Source organism: Squalius cephalus (assembly GCF_949319135.1).
Source record: "Squalius cephalus genome assembly, chromosome: 18".
NCBI classification, from domain to species: domain Eukaryota; kingdom Metazoa; phylum Chordata; class Actinopteri; order Cypriniformes; family Leuciscidae; genus Squalius; species Squalius cephalus.
Window position 1 is genome coordinate 30,454,808 of NC_137139.1, and position 26,253 is coordinate 30,481,060.

At 42.3% G+C, this 26,253-nt stretch overlaps 1 protein-coding gene across 1 annotated transcript; it reads right to left on the minus strand.

Moving 5' to 3' along the window:
- Window positions 1–2,138: 2,138 nt before the first annotated feature.
- On the minus strand, window positions 2,139–25,779 carry LOC307146289 (uncharacterized protein; the record flags this gene model as incomplete). Its single annotated transcript, XM_079850187.1, has 17 exons — window positions 2,139–4,595; window positions 4,678–4,819; window positions 5,498–5,685; window positions 5,778–5,916; window positions 8,857–9,033; window positions 9,211–9,371; window positions 9,814–9,963; window positions 10,060–10,222; window positions 10,304–10,506; window positions 10,940–11,091; window positions 12,479–12,884; window positions 20,452–20,551; window positions 24,218–24,394; window positions 24,595–24,755; window positions 25,098–25,247; window positions 25,339–25,501; window positions 25,582–25,779. The coding sequence occupies 17 exons, from the start codon at window positions 25,777–25,779 to the stop codon at window positions 4,420–4,422; spliced, it is 3,006 nt and encodes a 1,001-aa protein (XP_079706313.1). The 3' UTR covers window positions 2,139–4,419.
- Window positions 25,780–26,253: the final 474 nt, after the last annotated feature.

Consider the following 26,253-nt stretch of genomic DNA (forward strand, 5'->3'; position numbering starts at 1 on the left):
CAGAATTGATGTGAAACATATGCCAACAGTTAATTTCTGTTAAATGATTAGTTCACTTAGTTAAAAATGAAAATTCTGTCATCATTTACTCACTCTCGAGTTGTTTCAAACCAGTTTCTTTCTTCTGCTGAACACAAAAGAAGATATTTTGAAGAATGTCGATAACCAGACAGTTGATGGTAGCCATTGACTTCCATAGTATTTTTTTTTTTCCTACTATGGAAGTCAATGGGGTCCATCCACTGTCTGGTTATCGACATTCTTCAAAATATCTTCTTTTGTGTTCAGCAGAAGAAATAAATTCATACAGGATTGAAAGTAAATGATTTTCATTTTTGGGTGAACTATATCCCTTTAATGAAAGATGCAGACATGTGTTTGGCTTCTTCAAAAAGCAAGGAACAAGACAGTATTGCACTACTGCATTGCACTATGAGCGGAGTAAAGTTAAGTCTCTGTTAAACTGCCACCATGTCTTTATTAGTTATTTGTAACATTACAGAATTAATTAATTTACGTATTGTTAAGGTCAATATAGACTAAAAACCTTAATACATTATCCTATTAATTTCCTGATTCCTCCGCTTATTTAGCTTATTTATTTAGAAAATTAATTTTCTATGGGCATATATATGGCTGAAACAGTAGCCCCCTAGTGCATCATCCCAAATTTTTCAACATCAACATTTTAATATAATTATAGTCATTATGGCCTTTAGAAAAATGTGTTTTTTTGAGCTGGGGTAGTGCACTATATAGGCCCCTGTGGCGCGGCCTAAGCTTTTGTCCTTAATGGCATTTTTTTCCTTACATTACTTTTACTTTTATACTTTAAGTAGTTTTGAAACCAGTACTTTTATACTTTTACTTAAGTAAAAAGCTTGAGTTGATACTTCAACTTCTACAGAAGTCTTTTTAAACCCTAGTATCTATACTTCTACCTGAGTAATGAATGTGAATACTTTTGACACCTCTGGTTTGGAGTTCAGGGCTGCGTTCAGCCCCGACAAAACGTTGCACAACGTTTTTTAAACAGAAACAGTGATGCGTTGAACACACTGTTCTGATGACGCAAGAGTTGCAACTATGGCAGCTGAGAAGGCCATTCTTTGTGAAGAATTTTCTGAGCCTGATGAAGTCGGTATAAATATGTTTTTAATACTACAAAATATGCCCGTTGTTAGAGTTACTGCACTTGCCGCCCAGAACAAAAGAGAACATCCCAATCGAGTGAAGGGATTGCTGAAACTGAAATGGAAGCACACATCTTACCTAATTCAGACTAAAACACATCTATTTAGCCTCACATACTGACTTTATTCGTATACTGTTTTAATACCCTGTATTTTCTTTCTCATTTTTAGGAAAAGCACTTAATTACCATTGTTTATTTCTATACCAAATGTTATACACTTGCAATGAAGCTAAAATACATCATGTTGATATCCTATATTTTTACAATAAAACTTACGACAAACATGTCTTCTAATATCCTCAGTTGTTGCGTATAACGAGCTGCATCGAACACATTTGAACCCATTGTGCGAGTTTACTTTAATACTGTGTGCTTTATATACATGTTGCTGCTGATTGGACTGCAGTTCTGACACACCCACCAAACAAGAGAAAACGTATCTCAAACCCCGTTGCAAACCGGTGCACGCCGTTTCCAGGAAACATGACATTCAACCCGGAAACCGTAGCAAAACGTTGCGCACCGTTTTGAACTTGAACGTGCCCCAGGAGATTGTCTTGACCAGGACCACACCCCTAAATGCATTGAAGCAACTGCCATGTGATTGGTTGATTAGATAATTGCATTAATGAGAAATTGAACAGGTGTTCCTAATAATCCTTTAGGTGAGTGTATTTGAAGCCTTTAATGCATTACATAAAAACAAAACCATGAATTCTGCATATAAAAAAAAATAAAATAATCGAGAAGGTCCAGTTACACACGCAGTATGAGCATTCTACGTCGTCACAAAAGTTTAAAAAGAAAGAGAGAGAAAGCTTAAAAGAGAACAAAAAGACAAGTCGAGAGAGCGGTTATCTCCCTTGCAAACCATGAACCAGTGTCTAAATGATTTCTACCTGATGATCTTGGATGAATTATATACATTTAAAGACATTAAAGTCAAGTCAAGTCACCTTTATTTATATAGCGCTTTTTACAATACAAATAGTTTCAAAGCAGCTTTACAGTGATAACAGGAAAATAATGCAACAAAGTCTGTTTCGGCTGTACAGCAGATCTAGAAGAACATAGTGTCGTAATCCAACTTTAGTAAGTTCAGTGATGGTTCATTTTTGTTGTATAAAAATTATTCATTTAGTTCCTTTATCTTTACAGCCGCTCGGGATAAAACAAGGATTTCATCATCCAGCTCATTTGTACAATAAAAAATAATAAAACATTTGTATAATAAAAAGGAAGAGTACTGTAAGTCTTTTATTGGTATGATTAACCAAGCCCTACAATTTAATCAAATAACCCATAAAGACACTTCATATTGAATGGCATTAGATGATTTGTTGACGTATGGTAAACCATACTCGGAATATGTCCTCTGCATTTAACCCGTCCAAGTTAGTGCACACACATTAGTAGCAGTGAGTAGTGAGTAGTGAGTTGTTCTGTAAAAGGTGTTTTAATGCATATTTGAATGTTATGACCAGCAGGGTCACCAGCGTGTGACGTTTCGAGCTCTTCAAAACAGTGAATCATTTTGTGAAGCAATTGGTTCCATTGATTCAAAGTTTGATCATGGTTGGAGCAAAACTCTGCAGGAAAGTGGGTCTCGAGGGCCAGAGTTGCCTAGCCCCGTCTTAACCACTTTTTTCGCCTGACGTCACATTGAATTAGTGCATTCTACATCACCCGAAGAACTTTCCACTCCCATGGCTGGATGCTAATTTGCACTGTTTAGTAATTGTGGCCCTTAATGTCTAAAATTGATATGATTAAGAATTGCATCCATGATGTCTAATTAATATTACATTAACTTCAACAAGCCATATTTAAACTCATATAGCCCTTTTCCACCAAAAAGGAACTGGTGCTGGTTCAAAGTTGGTTCAACTTCTTGAAGAACCTGTTTGTTCTTCCACTGACTAGAGAGCCCAGCGAACGACGTCGTTACGTCACTGTGTACGTTGCCATACGTCTTAACTTTCCCAGAAATACTTGCGCCAACTTCAAGCATAACAATTACAATGGCGGACTACATCGTCTTTCTGCAAATGTTTCTCCTGGCTTTGCGATCCTATATTGGGGTCAGAAGACGACGTTTAGAACACATTTGTGCTGCTCGTCTGGATTACTATATAGACGGAGTTTATGTTCGAGAAGAAGTTCGACAACAACCACGCCCCCATCCCCCGACGTAAGCATGACGTGGTAAAAGAGTTGGTGCCGCTTTGGAACCAATTTTCCTGGCCGAGAACCGGTTCTTTGGCTGTCGAAACACAAAGAACTGGTTCGCGAGTAGGCACCGGCTCCGAACCGGCACCAGCACTGCCTTGGTGGAAAAGGGGTAATAGTCAAGTTCCCATTTTCAGAGATTTTCACGTACCATGTCAGAAAATACACCTAACTGTAAATCAGGTCTCTCTGTGGGGTCTGTATCTGAGAAAGCCATTAGCTCAAAGAAATTATATTAAACTCTCTACCTCATCCCTATGTTCATCACCTGAGACTTCTGCAGAGCTAATGGCCCTAGATTAGGCCTACTGCCAGTTTACTTGATTTTCAAGGGTTTATTGGTTTTGTCGGACGTTACAGGGTGAAAATCACTATTACTTGTCAACTGAACTAAATCAATGATCATGATTCTGGGCCTAAATTAGTTATTAAAGCGCCAATTAAAGTACCATTCAAAAGTTTGGGATCAGTAAGATTTTTTTTTTTTTTTTTTAAGAAATAATACTTTTATTCAGCAAATTATTGATCAAACATGACAACTGATCAAATAAGACATTTATAATGTAGATTTATATTTCAAATAAATGCTGTTAACATTCTATTAATCAAAGAATCCTGAAAACAAAACAAAAAATTATCACCAAGTAATGATGGTGTAATGATACTGAAAATTCAGCTTTGCATCAATAAAGTACATTTTAAAATATATTTAAATACAAAACAGTTATTTTCACAATATTACTGTTTTTACTGTATTTGATCAAATAAATGTAGCCTTGGTGAACGGAAGAGACTTCTTCAAAGGCATTTTAAAAATCTTACCGACCCAAAACTTTTGAACGGTGGAGTCGGGCAGGTCTGAGTAACTATCGTATCAAGTTTGTTGTCTCTGCATTTTGATGCCCAGAATCCATGTAATGAACACTGGTGCTTGAACATGATTCAGGAACAGAACTGCTTTAAGGAAGCTAAATTTTAAATGATTAAAATCTACACTAACGAGGCACTGCACATATCTGGAAGGGTTCAGGACCAGACGAGACGCTTATAGATCCTTTCAGACTCAGTGTTTGTCCCTCCAGAGGCAGGAAGGTAAAACGCTGCATCAGAGACGTGAAGAAGAGGAAGAGCTCCATACGAGCGAGCTGCTCACCTGGACACATCCTCTTACCTGGAAATCATGGTCTGGATCAGTAAATATGCTGATAATCTGAGTAAACTCATGATGATAGAGCTGTATGGACATAACCTACCTATTGAAAATGGGATGAAAGTGTCTTTTTTCAAAAACATGCCATTTTCATCCAGAAAGTGCGAAGGGTTGAATTCATTCGGAGTGCTGTACTCATTCTTGTCCTGTAGGATTGTCTTTAGCAACGGCAGCACCATCACACCCTGTAATAACAAAACATATTGACTTGAGTGAGTGATAGATTCATTACAAAGGACCTATTATGCCTTTTTACAAAGTCTTGATTTTGTTTTTGGGCTTAACTAAATAGGTTTTCATGCTTGCATGTTCAAACAGGTTATTTTCCTCATATTTGATGTTTTTGCAGCTCCTCTCTTCCCAGTCTATCAGTAATGCTCTGTTTAGTTCCTGTCTCTATGAAGCCCCTCTTTCTCAAAAGCTCAATGTGCTCTGATTGGTCAGCTGGACCAGTGTGTTGTGATTGGTCAAGCACTTCAAGAGTGTTTGGGAAATGTCCCGCCCCTTACCCTAAACACGAGTTTCAATATACTACTAACTAACTCAACCAGGCCCCACCCCTTTATTTTGCGTATGCCTTGGGTGGGAATTATTTAAATGAGGAATATTGTGACATGTTTGTTCCCGGAAGAAAACTCAAGACTACAATGGAGGCATTTCAGGGAGTTCAGAAACAGTGTTACTGATATTGAAAATAACTCCCATTGGAGGGACTTCGTGTTTTTGAACTTTGCAGTCCTTTTTCAAACAGTAACACTAAAGAAAGTTGAAGATGCATAATAGGAATTTTCTTAAGTTAAACTGACCTTGTTTAATCACACAAATGCTGTATGGTACAGTACATAACATAAAAATGCAATGACCTTCGGGATGAGTCGTCCTCCCACTGTTGTGTCCTTGTTGGCCACTCTTGGAGGCGTAAAGGTGATAATGTTCGCGAACCTCTGAATTTCATGGATCACAGCGTAGGTGTATGGCAGATTTGTTCGGTCATCCATTTGTAGTTGGCGTGTCTGTCCAATCACTTGATCGATCTCAGACTGGACTTTCTCTGAAAGAAAACAGTCAACTAAGAACATGCTGAAAGTACCTTTTGAGGACAAGCAACAGGAAGTCACTTTTGTTGATTGACTGACATCCCACCTTGCACATCTGGATACTTGACCATGAAGAGTAAAGCCCATCTGAGGGTAGTAGAGGTGGTCTCTGTTCCGGCTCCAAACAGATCCACTACACAGTACATCAGGTTCTTCTCTGTGAACTCTGCCTCACTGTCCTGACACTGGGAATGATGGAACACAAAAAACCTTCCCATATGGCATAAAGTATATATTTTCAGAAACTATAATACATCATTACAGAGAGAGAGAGAGAGAGAGAGAGAGAGAGAGAGAGAGAGAGAGAGAGAGAGAGAGAAACCTACTTGGTGTTATTTAATAACTTAGTAGCAGAAGGAATGAACACATTTTTAAACCGGTTAAATCTACACCTTGGCATTCTTAATCTCCTTACCAATGGCAACATTTCAAACTCACAGTTCAGGGTGTGTGTTGTATCATGTAGAATCTTATATGCCTCCCTCAGCATAGATTTTTCGTACAAGGTCTGGAGATAAAAAGGTTCTATTCTGCCCATGATCTTCATTGCAGTTTGAATAAGACGTCCAAACATATCTATAATACATATTTTTAAAATGTATATATTTTAATAATATATACAGTATAAATAATAATAAAAAAAAAAATTAAAAAAAAAATATATATATATGTGTGTGTGTGTGTGTGTGTGTGTAAATCAACAGTATATATATATATATATACTGTTGGCGTATACGACAGCATGTTCCAGGACCTGCCAATATCCAGCAACTTCGCACAGCCATTGAAGAGGAGTGGACCAACATTCCACAGGCCACAATCAACAACCTGATCAACTCTATGCGAAGGAGATGTGTTGCACTGCGTGAGGCAAATGGTGGTCACACCAGATACTGACTTGTTTTCTGACCCCCCCTTAATGACCATGACAACTGATAAGTGAGCGGGAAAGCTGAACAAAGGAAAACAGGAACTGATGAATACAAACTAAGAGTCCATGAAAATGAAACTAAAAACAAGATAACTAAAAGTCTGTGACATTACGCACCCTCTCGGAAGGTGCAAACTCGTGTTGTGACAAGGGAGATGAGGGGGAGGGTGGGGGCTTTGGAGGAGGACGTGAAGTTGGCGAAGGGCTGGTGAAAAGGAGCAGGTGAAGGGCTGGTGAGAACAGGCAGACAGACAGGCAGAGAAACCATGGAGGAGTAGATGGTGGGAGCATCGATGAGGAAGATGACTGGAGGAATGGCCAGATGTTGAAGACCCAGAGCAGTCGACGGAAGGAGGAGCCAAGATGGTGACTTAGCTGACAACATGCGTGGACCGCATGACTGACGGAGATTGAGCCGATGTCAGGGGATCCCAGGGCGCAGACGGAGAGCTGCTAGAACATAGCAACACTGCTGCCACTGGAGACCGAGTCGGAGCCTCGGCGCCTAGTGTCCGAGGTGAAACCTATGTGCCCCAGGACCAAGGCGGAGCTGTGGGGGGGGGGGAGACGCTGAAGCAGTAGGGGTGGAGAGAAGGAGCACAGCAAGTCCGTGACGCATGTAGGGTGACGACTGACCAGGGTGGAGCCAGAAGGACAAGGGAACCCAGTGAAGCCATAAGGCCGAGGGTCTCTGGTGGAGCCGAGGCTGGGAGGAGCCAAGGCGAAGCCGACAGGTCGCCAGGCCAAGGTGGATCGAAGGGATCAGAGGCCGGAGGCGAAGCGAAGGGATCCTTTCACTCAGGCGAGGCTGGTGAAAGCATAACCTGAGGCTTCACAACGCTGCAAGATATCACAGGGGAAGGCGAAGGAACCTAGCTGAGGCGGGGCTGAAGGACAGGCTGAACTTAGTAGTGGAGGTGGGAGAGGGAGGCTGGGCGGGATTACTGATAACAATTCAATGTTCATACAGGATAAAGACTGAGGAATTATACTGGGCTGAATCAATGATGAAGATAGTACAGATAAATAATGTTGGGATAGGCTGCAAATATTCCCTTTGGGACGACTGTTGCCGGCTCACACCCCTGGTCAGACTCACGTCGGGGCTTCGGCTCCAGGGTGTTAGTTGGCGCTGACTTCACAGGCTCAGTATACGCGGCGGGCGGAAGCTCTCCGTCTGCCTGGGGCTCTGCCGTAGTCGTCGCCGTAGTGAGGGGTGATGGTGGGCTGTGCTCTGGGTCTGGCTGCGCAACATCTGTGAGGTGTGGCTGGATGAGGCTGCTGTCATCCTCCACTTCGCCCACTGTGAATGTGGATCCATTCACCCACAGAGCGAAGTTGATGTAAGCCTTCAGGGTCCAGCAGGGATTGCCGTGGGACATGATGAAGCAGAGATCTTCGTCCAGTCCACACCGAAATCCCTCAATTAAACAGACGTCGTTGCAGGTGGCATGATGGCAGATGTCGAGGAACTCCTCCACATATACTTCCAGGTCTCTGCCATACTGTAACAAACAGTCACTCCTTTCAGAATTGTGTTGCCCCTAATAGAGCAATGTTAATGGAAGCAATTCCCATATTAGGTCTTGGGTCCGTTCTTCTGTCACACTCGGTCGCAGCAAACAGATGATAAAGAGGAAGATCAGTTTACGAGTGTTTAATAACATATTTAGAAGGTAATCAAACAAATACAGACGAAATAGCTCAACTGATGCATTAACGAGAACGGGTCAGCGGTTGCGCTAGTGCGACCACCTTGCTTTTTCCTTATCAGTGCGAAAGAGCCCCCATCACAAAATGCCATTTTGGAGAATTTTATGTCTCCGCATTCTAAGAGATAAGAGCAGCACTTGCATGCCCAAGAGGCGTTTCAAATATGGCCGCCAAGTGAAATGACTTGTCTTAAAGGGACTTTGGCTCTATGTGTGCACAATTCAATTCTAAAGGTTCATATTCGAAATAAATTGGTGGCATTTAAGCTCCAGCACTTATTTCACTAAGGAAATTTGGAACTGGCAACAAGTGGTTAAGGTTTGACTAGTTAACATGATACAATAAGCTGTAAGATACTGTACACAATCTCTGTAGGGCAGACATGAATATTCAAAAAGGAGGTGATAACACATGTTCCAAATTCTAATAAAGCCCTCTTAAAGGAATATAAATACACCAGGACATCTTAGGACAACACTACCTTCTCAATTTCATCCAGATAACAGTCAATGTAGTCTCTGGGGTTGGTCGGGTCTCTCTCCTCCATGTGTTTTTGGAATTCCTCCTGCAGAAAGGGCTGAAGTTTAGACATGCTTGCGAATGCCGTCTGGTGTTTTCCTGGCAGCAACGACATGATGGTGGGAAACTGATTATATAACTGTAAAGAGACAAATAAAGGACAAACAATTTTCAAAAAATGCAACAACTTAACAAACACTACTATTCCTTGAATGAAACTGATGTTGTTAACACTTGTCAATAAAGCCAATTTCTTTTTTTATTTTTAGATTGTTAGCCTTGTGTATGACATTGTGATAGCAGGGTGAACTCGTACCCGACCCCAGTTTGAGATGGGAAGCTGTAACATGTCATCCACATACTTCTGCATCAGATGAAACTGATGATCATCATACTCAAACCTGTGACCAAACACCAACCCGCTGATTATATTAGCCACGGCACTGGTCACAAGATGCTGAGGGTCAAAGGGCAAACCTAGAAACACAACAACCAAGTTAAAGAGCAATGTTATTAGATTTAAGAACAGAAAACCTGAAAAACCAACAAACATCTCCTAAAAAATATATTTTCCTTTCTCAAATATATAGTGGCATCCAAACCTCTGAGAATACTAGGAATCTCACATTTAAATATAAAGAGAAAATTAAGGAAAGATGTGGTTTCCCAGATGTTTGACCTTCAAAAAGACACTTGTACTTGCAGATAGTGGCCTCAAGAGGATAGTATGTACACACAGCCCTTAACTACATGATTATGACATTGAACAAGATTTAATTCCCTGGTTATAATACATTTTCAGATTTAAAAAAAGTGCATTTATTCTGTTTACATATTCTTGAGTTTTAAATGAATGACAGCAAATCTTGCGAGTGAAGAGAATAAAATGGTGTCTGGCAATAAAATGATGCTCACTGACCTTGTTCAGTCTGTACAGACTCACAGAGACAGCGACACTCCTGCAGGATGAAGTTTTCTAGAGTTTTCTTCCCCACACCAAAGTATTTTAGTGTTGCCAAAGCAAAACGCCTCTGTTGACGCCACATGTGGCCATTTGACATAAATAGACCTACAAAAAAAAGAATGATTTTAGGCAATGTTTAAGATTTTGCCAGTATTTAAATCAGATAGGTGCCGTGCAATATAACTTTTTCTCCATCTGTACCTTTCCCTTTACTGAGCATGTCATTCACAGGGAAGTGCGGCCGGTCTGTGAAGATGTCCGCCTGTTCCACAAATGCCTCTTTGAAAGTCTCGTATCCAGTGAGCATTATGCAGGGCTCGTTTCCCAGATAAAGTGTGCTCACATCTCCATACCTCTCAGCAATCTGATCAACATGATCTTCATGTTATACAGTACATTCACATACAATAATTTTACATATTTGTATGCATCATGTGAGACTTACCCTCTGAAAGGAGCCCAGTGGATCACTAAAGCCTATATTTATAAGGTTTCCAATGATAGGCAGAGGGAAGGGTCCTGGCGGCATGTTCTTTGACTGAACATCTCGCAGGTGTTTCACCAACAGCAGAACACACAGAAATATCAGGAGTCCCTGAACATCCATCCACTGACCCATCAGCTGTGACAACACTGACGCCATGCTTACTGAGACCAGAGAGACCATAACACACAGACATTTAAATTACAAAGACATTTATAATGTAACAAGAGATTTCTATTTCAAATAAACGCTGAAAAAATAAATGTTAAAGAGTCCATATTGTAGCAAGCCTGGTTGAGCTGATTGGAAAGCTTTTCCTGCATAATTTGAACTGTTTGAAACTGGACAGAGGTCAGCTCTTGAATTGGATATGTGTCTTACAGAGGATGCTCTGAGGCAGCTAGGAAGGCATATGAGAGTCCTGGCAAATGATATTGAAAATTTGACACGGCAAGCATATGCCCACATGCCACTGTCAGTTCATGGGATGCGATAGACCAATTCATCCAGGCCCTTACATCCTGTGGAGCTCCATAGGCACCCACCCAAGCATTGATGCTAGTCTGCCACATGTACATGTTTTCCCCACTCCCTTACCCCACACCTCAGCTGACATCTTCCCCAGGGTGGCCACACAATTCCCTTCAGAGCCAGTCTCGAGCCTCTCCAGGAGGTTTGGGCAGGACAACGCTGTTCTATTTCTGCCTCTCGACGAGGGGGAGGGGTTGGTTGCTTTGAAGGAGTTGTGCCTGAAGAATTGTGAGGGCTTGGATGAGAGTCAATGGGGGCAATTTTGGGATTTGTTGGTTAATTTCCAACAATGTTTCGCATTTGAGGAAGTGGATGTGGGGCGAACACTCCTGGCGCAGCACGAAATTGTGACTGGGGATGCCATGCCCATTAGGCTGCGGCCCCAAAGGCTCCCTTTTGCCCGTCAGAAATATGTCAGACAGTTTTTACTGGGGGCTTATGAGGAGAGATGTGGAGGATTTTTGTCGGCGGTGTGATGGTTACACTGCCCGCAAATTCCCCATAGGGGGCATAATGGGGAGAGTGGGTGAGGATGTAATGGGTCCTTTTCCATGTTCGGAGAGGGGTAACAGGTTTACCTGTTGATGGCTATGAATTATTTCACTAAATGGCCAGAAGCTTATGCACTGTCACGGTTCATGAATCGGCTGTCTCATTACTGATGTGTGTGTGTGTGTGTGTTGTGTGTGTGGGTGTGGTTACTCATTGTGGTGATTATTGTTGCCAGCTGTATTCAATCCCCGTTCCCTTTATATGTGCAGTAATTCCCATCTCATGTTGTCAGATCGTTGTGGCTTCCCTGGTGTCGTGTCCTGTTCCCGTGTGTGGCTCTCATCTCCTCGTGTGGATTCCGTCTTCGTGGATTTGCTTCGTTGTGTGTTCACGCGTCTGGATTGTTTATTGTTCCTGGTTCCTGAGCACGCTGTTCACCGCACACCATCACCGGGTTGCCCATTGAAGTCCCTGCGTCATTCCTACATCTGAGTGTTGTTCCCGACCTGTGTATTCTGACCTTTAAATAAACATTCTTTTACTTGCGATTGTATCCGTCTCTGTACTGTTACAGAACGATCTGACCAACTATGGATACAGCAAGTACTGCCAGATTGAATGAGTTCATCACGCATAGCGTCACAAGAATGGATCAACAAGGAGAAGAGATCGCGAACACAGGTCGCGCGGTTCAGACACTCGTGACGCAGGTGTCCGAGCTCACCCAACAGCTACAACTTCTTCGTGTTCCCACTGCGCCGCCCACACCGCCCGTTCAACCCCCCCCCCCCCCCCCGCCTCTGCAAGAGAATCAGCCGGAGCCTCGTCTGCCCACGCCAGAGAAATACTCAGGTGAGCCCGAGTATTGTAGGGCTTTTCTCACTGCTTGTTCTTTGCACGTTGCATTGCAGCCACGGACCTTTTGCACCGAACAGTCTAAAGTGGCGTTCGTGTTGACACTACTGTCGGGGAAGGCGGCTCTCTGGGGAACGGCGGTGTGGGAAAACCAAAACATCTGCTGCGCCTCGTTCCAGGCACTCTCCTCGGAGATGAGAAGAGTATTCGATCGAGCGGTGGCGGGTAAGGAGGCAGCCAGATTACTCGCTGATCTACGCCAAGGAAATGGCTCGGTGTCGGACTATTCCATCCAGTTCCGCACCCTGGCTGCAGAGTGCCAATGGAACGAGGAGGCGCAGTGGGACATGTTCCTGCATGGGTTGGCTGACCGCGTTCAGAGAGAGATTTACATCCTGGACCTTCCCAAGACCCTGGATGGCCTGGTGGATCTTGCGCTGAGGGTCGATGCTCGTCTTGATCGTGTGACTTCTCGTGCACAGCAGAGTCGACTCCAGCACCATCCTGAGGATCCACGGGCCAGCGGCGGGAACGCGGTCAGCCCAGTTCCAGATCATGAACCCATGCAGGTAGGGAGAGCTCGGCTTTCCCGGGAGGAGAGGGAGAGGCGGAGATCCCAGGGACTCTGCCTTTACTGTGGCAAGGCTGGCCACTTCCTTTTTTGCTGCCCGGTAAAAGAGCAAGCCCGATAGTAAGTATGAGGCTACTATCGGGTGGGATCTCCGCCGAGAAGACCTCATCACCATCATCGACCCTCCTCCCGGTAAGACTGAAATGGGCAACCTCCACGCATCGCACTCAAGCACTGCTGGATTCGGGAGCAGAGGGTAATTTTATGGACTTCGGACTTGCACTCAAACTCCAGATCCCTATCACTCCCCTTTCCCACAAGATCTCCGTCAACGCACTCAATGGACAAGAACTTCCTGAAATCTCCCACACAACTGAACTACTTAAACTTATTACTTCTGGCAATCACACCGAGAACATTTCCTTTTTACTCATGGATTCACCACTAGCACCAGTGGTTTTAGGGCACCCGTGGCTCACTCAACACAACCCCCATATCGACTGGCACAATAATTCTGTTTCCTCTTGGAGTAACCATTGTCATGAGTCATGTTTGGTGTCTGCCTGTTCGTCTGTGTCTGGTTCTGTGTTTCAGAGTGAGGCAGCGGATTTGTCTAACGTGCCCGCGGAGTACCTCGACCTGAAGGAGGTGTTCAGTAAGTCTCGTGCTGCTTCTCTTCCTCCGCATCGTTCCTATGACTGTGCGATAGATCTACTGCCAGGTAAATCTCCGCCTAAAGGCAAACTCTACTCTCTTTCTGTTCCCGAGAGGGAGGCCATGGAGAAATATATTTCTGATTCTTTAGCCTCTGGGTTCATCCAGCCTTCCTCTTCTCCTGCGGGGGCGGGGTTCTTTTTCGTTGGGAAGAAGGATGGCTCTCTGCGACCTTGTATTGATTACCGAGAGCTGAACAACATCACGGTAAAGAATTCTTATCCTTTGCCGTTGATGTCTTCGGCTTTCGAGAGGTTGCAGGGAGCATCCATTTTCACGAAACTGGACTTGCGTAATGCATATCATTTGGTTCGCATCAGGAAGGGGGATGAATGGAAAACTGCTTTTAATACCCCTAGGGGGCACTTTGAATACTTGGTTATGCCCTTCGGGCTTTCCAACTCCCCAGCGGTTTTCCAAGCACTCGTCAATGATGTGTTGAGAGACATGGTCGATCAGTTCATATATGTTTACCTGGATGACATATTGATTTTTTCTTCGTCTCTCCAGGAACACGTTCAACACGTCAGACGAGTGCTCCAGAGACTGTTAGAGAATGGGCTTTTTGTCAAGGCGGAGAAATGCGCGTTTCATGCACAGTCTGTTCCTTTTCTAGGGTACATCATCTCTTCTGAGGGAGTGCGCATGGATCCTGACAAGATTAAGGCTGTGGTAGATTGGCCAAATCCAGATTCCCGTAAGGCCCTACAGCGGTTTCTGGGGTTCGCCAATTTTTATCGGCGTTTCATTCGCAATTACAGCCAACTAGTCGCACCTCTGACTGCCTTGACCTCCCCCCGAACGACGTTCAGGTGGTCGAACACTGCCGAGGCAGTGTTCGTCAAACTCAAAGGTCGTTTTGTTTCGGCCCCCATTCTCATCACCCCTGATCCCACACGTCAGTTCGTGGTGGAGGTCGACGCGTCAGAGGTGGGAGTAGGAGCAGTGCTTTCTCAACGCGCTTCCTCAGACAACAAGATGCATCCCTGCGCGTTTTATTCTCATCGACTATCGCCTGCCGAACGCAATTATGACATTGGTAACAGAGAGTTGTTGGCAGTCAAGTTAGCGTTGGAGGAGTGGTGTCATTGGTTAGAGGGGTCAGGGGTCCCCTTTATCGTTTGGACCGATCACAAGAACCTTGAATATATTAGATCTGCTAAAAGACTCAACTCCAGGCAGGCTCGGTGGGCACTTTTTTTCGGACGTTTTGACTTTGTTCTCTCGTACCGCCCGGGTTCCAAGAACATCAAACCCGACTCTTTATCTCGTATCTTTGATCCTTCCGAACGCCCGGTGACTCCCGAGTGCATTTTACCTGAGAAAGTAGTTATCTCCACACTCGTATGGGAGGTCGAGTCGAAGGTCAAGACGGCCTTAGAAGGGGTAACGCCTCCGCCCGGCTGCCCACCGAATCGTTTGTTTGTTCCGGAGGGGTTACGGTCCGACGTTATTCGGTGGGGTCATTGCTCCAACGTGGCTTGTCATCCAGGAGTGACTCGCACCAGTTTTTTAGTTAAGCAACGATTCTGGTGGCCATTAATGGCTCGCGACGTTCACGATTTTGTTTTGGCTTGTTCTATCTGTGCCACTGGTAAGACATCCAACCGACCTCCGGATGGGTTACTTCGACCGCTGTCTGTCCCTTCGAGACCCTGGTCCCACATCGCACTAGATTTTGTTACCGCCCTCCCGCCCTCCAAGGGCATGACGGTTGTTTTAACCGTAGTGGACCGGTTCTCAAAGGCGGCACATTTCATCCCCTTGCCCAAATTACCTTCAGCCAAGGAGACAGCGGTCACGGTCATTGATCATGTCTTTCGGTTACATGGCCTCCCGACGGACGTGGTCTCTGACAGGGGTTCCCAATTTGTGTCCAAATTCTGGAAGGAGTTCTGTAAATTATTGGGGGCTACGGTCAGTTTGTCTTCAGGTTATCATCCCCAGACCAATGGCCAGTCTGAGCGGGCCAACCAGGATCTGGAGAGAACGTTGCGATGTTTGGTAACCAAGAATCCTTCGTCCTGGAGCCAACAACTTTCTATGGTGGAGTACGCCCATAACTCGTTACCAGTGTCATCTACGGGCCTCTCTCCGTTTAAGTGTAGTTTAGGTTACCAGCCACCAATTTTTCCGAGTCTGGAATCCGAAGTCGCGGTCCCCTCTGCTCACGCCTTCGTCCAGAGGTGTCGCCGCACTTGGACTAGAGCCCGTGAGACTCTTCTCCAAGCGGGGAGGGCGCATGAAGGCCAAGGCCGATCGCCACCGGTCAAAGCCTCCCGTATACGTCGTGGGTCAAAAAGTGTGGCTTTCTACCAGAAATATTCCTCTCCGCTCCGTTTCTAACAAGTTAGCTCCCAAATTTATCGGCCCGTTTCCTGTCACCAAGATTATTAGTCCGGTGACAGTCCGACTCAAACTTCCTCCAGCGTACAGGAGAATTCACCCCGCCTTTCATGTGTCTAGAATTAAGCCCGTGTTTTATTCTCACATTAATCCGCCAGTCCCAGTTCCCCCCCTGCCGCGACTCGTAGATGGGGAGCTTACTTATTCGGTACGTCGTATTCTGGACTCGAGACGGAGGGGACGCGGATTTCAGTACTTGGTGGACTGGGAGGGTTACGGTCCGGAGGAGAGAAGTTGGGTACCTGCTAGAGACATCCTGGATCACTCCCTTATCGATGAATACAATCGACAGGTAGGGTTATCGGGGAACGCCAGGAGGCGTTCCTAAGGGAGGGGGTACTGTCACGGTTCATGAATCGGCTGTCTCATTACTGATGTGTGTGTGTGTGTGTGTTGTGTGTGTGGGTGTGGTTACTCATTGTGGTGATTATTGTTGCCAGCTGTATTCAATCCCCGTTCCCTTTATATGTGCAGTAATTCCCATCTCATGTTGTCAGATCGTTGTGGCTTCCCCGGTGTCGTGTCCTGTTCCCGTGTGTGGCTCTCATCTCCTCGTGTGGATTCCTGTCTTCGTGGATTTGCTTCGTTGTGTGTTCACGCGTCTGGATTGTTTATTGTTCCTGGTTCCTGAGCACGCCGTTCACCGCACACCATCACCGGGTTGCCCATTGAAGTCCCTGCGTCATTCCTACATCTGAGTGTTGTTCCCGACCTGTGTATTCTGACCTTTAAATAAACATTCTTTTACTTGCGATTGTATCCGTCTCTGTACTGTTACATGCAGTGCCTGACCAAAAAGCTGAGATAGTGGTGAATGTGTTGGTGGATGCATGTTCAGCCGGTTCGGGGTTGCAGAATCCACACACAGCGACCAAGGCCGGAACTGAGTCGCACATAATGTAACATTACTTCTCAGTAATGTGCGAAAAATTAGGGATCCACAAAACAAGGACCACCCCTTTACATCCCCAAAGTGATGGCCTTGTTGAGAGGTTTAATTAGGGCTGGGCGATTTAAATCGTGATATTGTTATGCGCATCTCGTCAGTAAAGCCGGTTGCTTGATTAGTAGTAAATCGCCATCACCTGCTTTCAGATGGAGCGGCATTTACTACAGAGAGCCGTAGTTAACTGACAAGCTGAGCCATATCGCATTAAAATCGCGGACGTATCGCCAGCGATAATTAATGCGATATGGCTCAGCTTGTCAGTTAACTACGATTCTGACAATTAGTCAGAATGTCTGACTAATTGTCCTGAACTTTCAAACACTGCATTCAGACTCCTAAATATCATACAGGTTTCATCGAAGAATTCAGACCTGATAAATCAATTCACACAAAAATAAAAACATTACACTCTTGACCCTGTAAACACACAACTGTTGTCAGTTATGAATGTTTATGACAAGTGTGTTGCAGTTGATATGAAGTGGCCTGGTTTCTGTTGTTTACTGTTATTGTTAGCAGGTCAATTGTTTTACAGAAAAATAATGCATTTAATTCATTTTAGTATGAAAGACCACATTAAAATGCTTGATGTAATTTTATAGCTTGATTTATATTTTAAAGTTATAAAAGATTAAAAAAATAAATAATAATCGAAGTTAGCACTCATTTCAATTTAATTTGGCATTTCTATCACAATCCCATGCAGATCAGTATAAAACTCTGGGTCAGAGTTGTCTTATATATATATTACTATATATTAATTACTATATATTACTATAACTTTATTTCAAAACACTAAAACCGCTAACAGTCCTTTCACGGTAGAAACACAACGAAGTAAAAGTTGGACTTTAACCCGCCTGAGTTTACAGCTCAAACACAACTACAACTGAAGCAGCATCGTTAATGTCAAATAATCGTTACACTGCATAGATGTTAGTCAGGATATCTGTACTTACGAGAATGATGTTTATTAATCAAACAATGGACGGTCGTGGAAATGTATAAACGTAGGCTACAACCAAAACTTTAGGAGTCGGTCTGCAGGGAAGAAACTGTGGAATGTTGTTGTGATGACGTCACGGCGCGTCCGCTTACGAAACGTGTGTGTGTGTGTGTGTGTGTGTGTGTGTGTGTGTATTATATATATACTACCGTTCAAAAGTTTGGGGTCAGAAAGATTTTTAATGTTTTTAAAAGAAGTATCTTCTGCTCACCAAGGCTGCATTTATTTGATTAAAAATACAAACAAAAACAGTAATATTGTGAAATATTATTCCAATTTAAAACAGCTGTTTTCTATGTGAATATACAGTAAAGTGTAATTTATTCCTGTGATCAAAGCTGAATTTTCAGCATCATTACTCCAGTTTTCAGTTTCACTTGATCCTTCAGAAATCATTCTAATATGATGATTTGATGCTCAAGAAACATTTATGATTATTATCAATGTTGAAAACAGTTATATACATTTTTATTTCATGATGCTATGATGAATAGAAAGTTCAAAAGAATAACATTTATCTGAAATCTAAAGCTTTTGTAACATTAAACACTACCGTTCAAAAGTTTGGGGTCAGTAAGAATTTAAATTTTATTTTTGGGGGAAAGAAATAAAATAAATCAATACTTTTATTCATCAAGGATGAGTTAAACTGATTAAAAGTTACAGTAAAGACATTTATAATGTTAAATAAATGCTGTTCTTTTGAACTTTCTATTAATCAAAGACTTTTGAAAAAAAAATTGTACACAACTGTTTTCAACATTGATAATAATAATGAATGTTTCTTGAGCATCAAATCAACATATTAGAATGATTTCTGAAGGATCAAGTGAAACTGAAAACTGGAGTAATGATGCTGAAAATTCAGCTTTGATCACAGGAATAAATTACAGTTTAAAAATATATTAAAATAGAAAACAGTCATTTTAAATTGTCATAATATTTTACAATATTACTGTTTTTTTTTTATTGTTTTTTTATCAAATAAATGCAGCCTTGGTGAGCAGAAGATTCTTCTTTTAAAAACATTAAAAAATCTTACTGACCCCAAACTTTTGAACGGTAGTGTATATATATATATTTGTGACTCTGGACCATTTTTAATTGACATGTATGCATCACCCGGAAGCTGAATAAATATGCTTTCCATTGATGTATGGTTTGTTAGGATAGGATAATATTTGGCTGAGATATAACTATTTGAAAATCTGGAATCTGAAGGTGATGATACACAGGGCAACTTTTTGAGCAATATTGCTGGGCAATGTTGGCGTCAACGGGCAACCAGATGAGACACAGGGCCCACGACCGATCTAAATTATCCAGATAGAAATGTATTGCCCATTTTCAATGGGAAAGTGCCCAAGAAACAATCGACCGGCAAGATTACCCAGCAACATTGCTCAAAAAGTTGCCCTGTGTATCATCACCTTGAGGGTGCAAAAAAAAAAAAAAAAAAAAAAGAAATGGAGAAAAACCCCTTTAAAGTTGTCCATTTATGTTCGCGATTGTGCTGCATTCCCTCACAAAAATAAATGTTTTATATATTTATGGTAGGAAATTTTCAAAATATCTTCATGGAACATGATCTTTAGGCTACTTAATATAATGATTTTTTTTGGCATGAAAAAAAAAATCAATCATTTTGACCCATACAATGTTTTGTTGGCTATTTCCACAAACATACCCTTGCCACTTGTGACATGGTTTTGTGATACAGGGTCACACGCACATGTGTATATGTGTATATACTGTAAAAAATTTCTAACCCTCCCAAATCAAAAATTTCAAGTGACCGATAACATCTAAATTTTTTAATTGGCCCAAGTGAAATTCTGTAAATTTCAATTGGCCCAAGTGAAAATCTGTAAATTTAATTTTATAATTTACAGAATTTCACTTGGGCCAATTGAAAAATTTAGATGTTATCGGTCACTTGAAATTTTTGATTTGGGAGGGTAAGAATTTTTTTACAGTGTATATATATATATATATATATTGAACATTTATAATATTAATAATATTATGTATAATAATATTATTAGCATTATTTTTGTTTCTTTTAGTGCTGGACAACGATTAATTGCAATTATGCATGCAAAATAAAAGTTTGTGTTTACATAATACATGTGTGTGTACTGTGTATAATTATTTTGTATGTATATAAATACACATATAAATGTATATTTAAGAAATATTTGCATGTGTATACTGTATACATTTTTTTCATAATTTTTATATTTTATTATATTATAGCCTTGGTGAGTAGAAGAGACTTCTTTCAAAAACATGTTAAAAAATCATACTAACCCCAAACCTTTCGGGCAGGTCCGAGTAACTATCGTATCAAGTTTGTTGTCTCTGCATTTTGATGCGCAGAATCCATGTAATGAACACTGGTGCTTGAACATGATTCAGGAACAGAACTGCTTTAAGGAAGCTGATTTTTAAATGATTAAAATCTACACTAACGAGGCACTGCACATATCTGGAAGGGTTCAGGACTTACAGATCCTTTCAGACTCAGCGTTTGTCCCTCCAGAGGTAGGAAGGTAAAACGCTGCATCAGAGACGTGAAGACATGCCATTTTCATCCAGAAAGTGTGCAGGATTGAATTCATATGGAGTGCTGTACTCATTCTTGTCCTGTAGGAATGTCTTTAGCAACGGCAGCACCATCACACCCTGTAATATCCACAGATTTAGAGTCAAGTGAGTTACAGATTCATTATAGAGACCATATTATGCTAATTATACAGTCTTGAGTTTGTTTTTGGGCTCTACTTGAATAGGTTTGCATGCTTTTGTAAGACTGAAAATACGGGTCTGACTGGGTCTGAGACAAAAGGGCCCTGCTGGCTCATTAACATTCGACCTCCCCCACACAACCTCACTTTCTCTCAGAAACAACTGAGAACTCACACAAGAACCTCACACAAGAACATGGTTTAATGTGAATGTTTATCATTGACTGTTATGTTTTTGGTGTCATTTGAAATGTCTCAAAGTGAGTGGTACAGATATCTCATATCCAGATAGATAAAATAAAAAGAAATAAGGTTTATAGAAGTTTATAGAAAACTGGTCCAGATAATGCCACCCCCCTTTTGTTGAATAAGAAGCCATTTTGAGGGTGGTCTCCCCCATCCCCCATGTCACCTGGTCAAGGAAATAAAGGAAGGTGTGCTCCCGCTCTCAGGGCTCTTCTTTTGGCTGGACGGGAATTGAATAGGTGGTCTCTCTCTCTCTCTATCTCTCTCTCTCTCTCTCTCTCTCTCTCTCTCTCTCTCTCTCTCTCTCTCTCTCTCTCTCTCAGGTACAAGCTGGGTAAGATTATTTGGTGTAATCAATGTATAACTATGTACTAGATATTTGAATTGATTGTGGAATTGATCTCTGATATCTGAAATATTAAATTGTTACATTTGATTATTCTAACTGATTTTTACATTGTTTATTTAATGGTTAAAAGGAATAGTCAAACATTCGCTCACTATTAGTGAGGCACAGATATTATTAAAACCTTTCATTTATGGAGTCAGATGAAATTACGAGAGAATACATGATTAATGTATTATATTTAACCAACCAATACCTTGCCTCGAGAAAAGGACAGTAACACGTTAAGACCTTCCGCGCTGGTCGGATGCCGGACTTTGGGCCGATTTAGCGCGAGCTTACACTTTAATGTTCAAAAACATTTTTTTTTTCTCATATTCTCCATTGTTGCAGCTCCTCTCTTCCCAATCTGTCAGTAACACTCTGTTTAGTTCCTGTCTCTATGAAGCCCCTCCTTCTGAAAAGTACAGTGTGCTCTGATTGGTCAGCTGGACCAGTGTGTTGTGATTGGACAAGCGCTTTGTGTGTGTTTGGGAAATGTCCCGCCCCTTTTCATAACCTCTAGTTTCAACACACTACTAACTAACTCAACAAGGCCCCGCCCCTTTATTCTGAGTGTGCCTTTGGCAGGAATTATTTAAATGAGGAATACTGTAACGTGTTCGTTCATAGAAAAAAACTCTAGACTACAATGGAGGTATTTCAGGGAGTTTAATACAATAGGACCGAAAATGCCTGCAGGTCCCTCACCCTCTTAAAGAAATCGAGTTCAGTCAAGAGCAGGCCAGGATTTTTAGCTCAACTGACTCCAGGGGCTCGAAGGGAGCTCTCCATAGAGCAGAAACAACGTCAGAGAGGTCCCGGGGGGGATAAGGTTCGCTGGTCAGATGCCCTGCCATATTTACCGAGTCCAACTCCACACAGACAAAAGAGATGCTCTGCACTGGGGAGAGCTTGTTCTTTTCCCAGTTGACCCTAAGGGTAGTTTGCCTATAGGGATTTAGGCTGCAGGATTGCCGAATGACTAAAGAAACGTTATCAGCAAAATGGTAGAAAACTGTAAATTTATTGTCTATTACCACCCCCTGCCATCCCAACGATGGAAATAAGCACAGTTATTAGCAAAATATGTGGTAGAGCATTGCTGTAGAGTGACGATATTGTATTGCAACAGGTGACACATTAATGTTAATACCGAATCAAAACAAGTTGGCACATCATTTGTAACTGAAAGGATTTAATGACAATATCTGGTTATGGTTACACTTAAAATAGTTACAAAATAGATGTATGAGATGATCAAAACTTATACCATTAATCACACCCAGCAAATGTGTAGAATGTTACCTGAGAAATAGAAAGATAGAAAGAGAGGGAGAGCAAGCGAGAGAGAGAGAGAGAGAGAGAGCGGAGAGAGAGAGAGAGAGAGAGAGAGAGAGAGAGAGAGAGAGAGAGTTTAGAGTAAAAGACAAAGAAAAGAGGCAAAGAAGAGCCAGATCAAGATCAGATCAGATAATTACAACTTCCCACACCATACTAAAGGTGTGACAATTCGTAGACCCCCGAAAAATAAAAACATTTTGGCCTACAGGCCTTGAGCACCATCAGCACCTCTGTCTTTAGGAATTCCAAATGGCCCTTGTGGTAAGAGAGGGGGTTGAAACAGTAAAGCAAATGTCTTTGTTAATTTTCAAATATCTTGAAAATTTTCAATTCTACAACCGAATCCCCAGATGGCTGTGGTGCCTAAGCACCACCCAACCTTGTACTGATATGCTCGGCTCTTGAAGCAAAGCGTCGTAACGGTCTGCGTCGAGGAAGATCAAGACATGAAAATAAGCGTTTTTCAGGTCGATCGCTGCAAACCAATCCTGGGGAGAGCGCACATGCGGATGTGTTTCTGCGTAAGCATTTTGAACAGGAGCTTGTAAAGGGCCTGATTCAAGACACTTAGATCCAAGATTGACCATAACCAAGTAGAGGCAGTGAGTGTGATGCACTTACCTGGCTCCGCTGGTCCCGTTATGGACTGGCTAGGGAGGTGTGAGGAAGCAGTGTGTCCTTGAACGCACATTCCCTACCTGTTGCGAAAGAACGAGGTCTGGGAAGGAGGACGCAAAGCGTCGTTCACTGCCCACACACACCCTGTATGACCAGAGAGTTAGGAAACTGCTCTATCTTGAGAACCCTAATTACATCTGTTAATGGTACATCTGGTAATGGGACAGTGGCTAAACAGAGCCAAAGTAAAGGCCACGTCACCTTCCTGCGAAGGGCTCAAGCGGCACTGTGAGGCTTAACAGCCAGAGCTGCTATCGTCTCACAGGAGCTGGACGGGAGCCACAGACGATTCCTCCAGATGGCGACACTTTGCGGGCATAAATGTACTGCAATTGCACACTCCACCTGGGGAATCCCCATGAACCCCCTGACCGCCCCACAGTCGAAGGTAGTGAGGGAGGAAGAACTTTTAACAGATTTTGGCACTAATTTTCCTCCATACTTCCAAAGCTCTTCATGTTCTTCCAGGAAGAAAGGCACGGGGCGAGGCGATCTTCGCGTTGCGCTTCGAGCCCAAAACCAATCATACAGCCGTGACTGCTCAGAATGAGTCAGAGTGCGTGGCAGCACGGGCAAGCATGGCTGTCATCTCTGAATCCAATTCAGCATGAACAAACACAGCAGAAGCGGGAAGCTCAGCATCATCTTCCTCTCCAGAGAATGATAGCCCTCTCACTGATGCAGCTATCAACATCTGATCCTCATCGGGAGAGCCGAATGGCGCACTGGGTTGCTCATTTAGTTACTACTTGCAGGTGATTGGGCTCCCAGGTGAGACCCCATGACGTCAGTCCGACGTAACGTCAAACTTGACTGACTGAATGTGAATTACACAATCTCTGAAGGGCAGACATGAATATTCATAAAGGAGGTGCTAACACATGTTCCAACTCCCTATAAAGCCCTATTAAAGGAATATAAATACACCAGGGCATCTTAGGGCGACACTACCTTCTCAATTTCATCCAGATAACAGTCAGTGTAGTCTCTGGGGTTGGCCGGGTCTCTCTCCTCCTTGTGTTTTCTGAATTCCTCCTGCAGGAAGGGCTGAAGTTTAGACATGCTGGTGAATGCCGTTTGGTGTTTTCCTGGCAGCAACGACATGAGGGTGGGAAACTGATTATATAACTGTAAAGAGGCAAATAGAGGACAAAAACAATTTCAAACAATTAAACAATTAAACAAGGACTACTATTCCTTAAATGAAACTGATGTCCATACTACTTGTCAATCAAGCCCATCATTTCCGTTTCAATGATATGTATGAACTTTTATTTTTAGATTGTTAACCTTGTTTATGACATTGTGATAGCAGGGTGAACTCGTACCCGACCACAGTTTGAGATGGGAAGCTGTAACATGTCATCCACATATTTCTGCATCAGATGAAACTGATGATCATCATACTCAAACCTGTGACCAAACACCAACCCGCTGATTATATTAGCCACGGCACTGGTCACAAGACGCAGAGGGTCAAAGGGCAAACCTAGAAACAAAACCGAATTAAAGAGCAATGTTATAAGATTTAACAACAGAAAACCTGAAAAACAAACAAACATCTCCTAAAAAATAAATTTTCCTTTCTTTGACCTTCAAAAAAGACACTTGCACTTGCAGATAGTGGCCTCTAGAGGATAGTATGTACACACAGCCCTTCAAGACATGATTATGACACTGAACTAATATTTTATTCCCTGGTTATAATATAGATTTTTTAAAAAGTGCATTCATTCTGTTTACATATTTTTTGTTATAATAAAATAATGACAGTAAATCTTTTCTGTGAAGAAAAAAAAAGGTGTTTGGCAATAAAATGATGCTCACTGACCTTGTTCAGTCTGTACAGAGTCACAGAGACAGCGACACTCCTGCAGGATGAAGTTTTCTAGAGTTTTCTTCCCCACACCAAAGTATTTCAGTGTTGCCAAAGCAAAACGCCTCTGTTGACGCCACATGTGGCCATTTGACATAACTAGACCTACAAAGAAAAGAATGATTTTAGGCAATGTTTAAGATTTTGCCAGTATTTAAATCAGATAGGTGCAATATAACTTTTTCTCCATCTGTACCTTTCCCTTTACTGAGCATGTCATTTATAGGGAAGTGCGGCCGGTCTGTGAAGATGTCCGCCTGTTCCACAAATGCCTCTTTGAAAGTCTCGTATCCAGTGAGCATTATGCAGGGTTTGTTTCCCAGATAAAGTGTGCTCACATCTCCATACCTCTCAGCAATCTGATCAACATGATCTTCATGTTATACATTCACATAAAATTATTTTCCATACAATATTGTATACGTCATATGAGACTTACCCTCTGAAAGGAGCCCAGTGGATCACTAAAGCCTATATTTATAAGGTTTCCAATGATAGGCAGAGGGAAGGGTCCTGGCGGCATGTTCTTTGACTGAATATCTCGCAGGTGTTTCACCAACAGCAGAACACACAGAAATATCAGGAGTCCCTGAACATCCATCCACTGACCCATCAGCTGTGACAACACTGACGCCATACTTACTGAGACCAGAGAGACCATAACACACAGACATTTAACTTAAAGAAACTTTCATTTTTAAGTTTAAGAAACTAAAGATTTAATTTCAAAGAAACACTGACAAAAAAATCCATAAAAATCCATATTATGGCCTTTTTCAAAGTCTCGATTTTGTTTTTGGGCTCTACTAGAACAGGTTTTCATACTTGATGTTCAAAAAACATCATTGTTTTTCTCATATTTGTCATTGTTGCAGCATTGTTGTCATTGTAATGCTTTGTTCAGTTCCTGTCTCTATGAAGCCCCTCCTTCTGAAAAGCGCAATGTGCTCTGATTGGACGGCTGGACCAGTGTGTTGTGATTGGCCAAGTGCTTTGAGTGTGTTTGGGAAGTGTCCTGCCCCTTACCATAACCACCAGTTTCAACAGACTACTACCTACAGTTGTAATCGAAAATATTCACCCCCCATTGCAAATCAGGTTTATTGGCAAA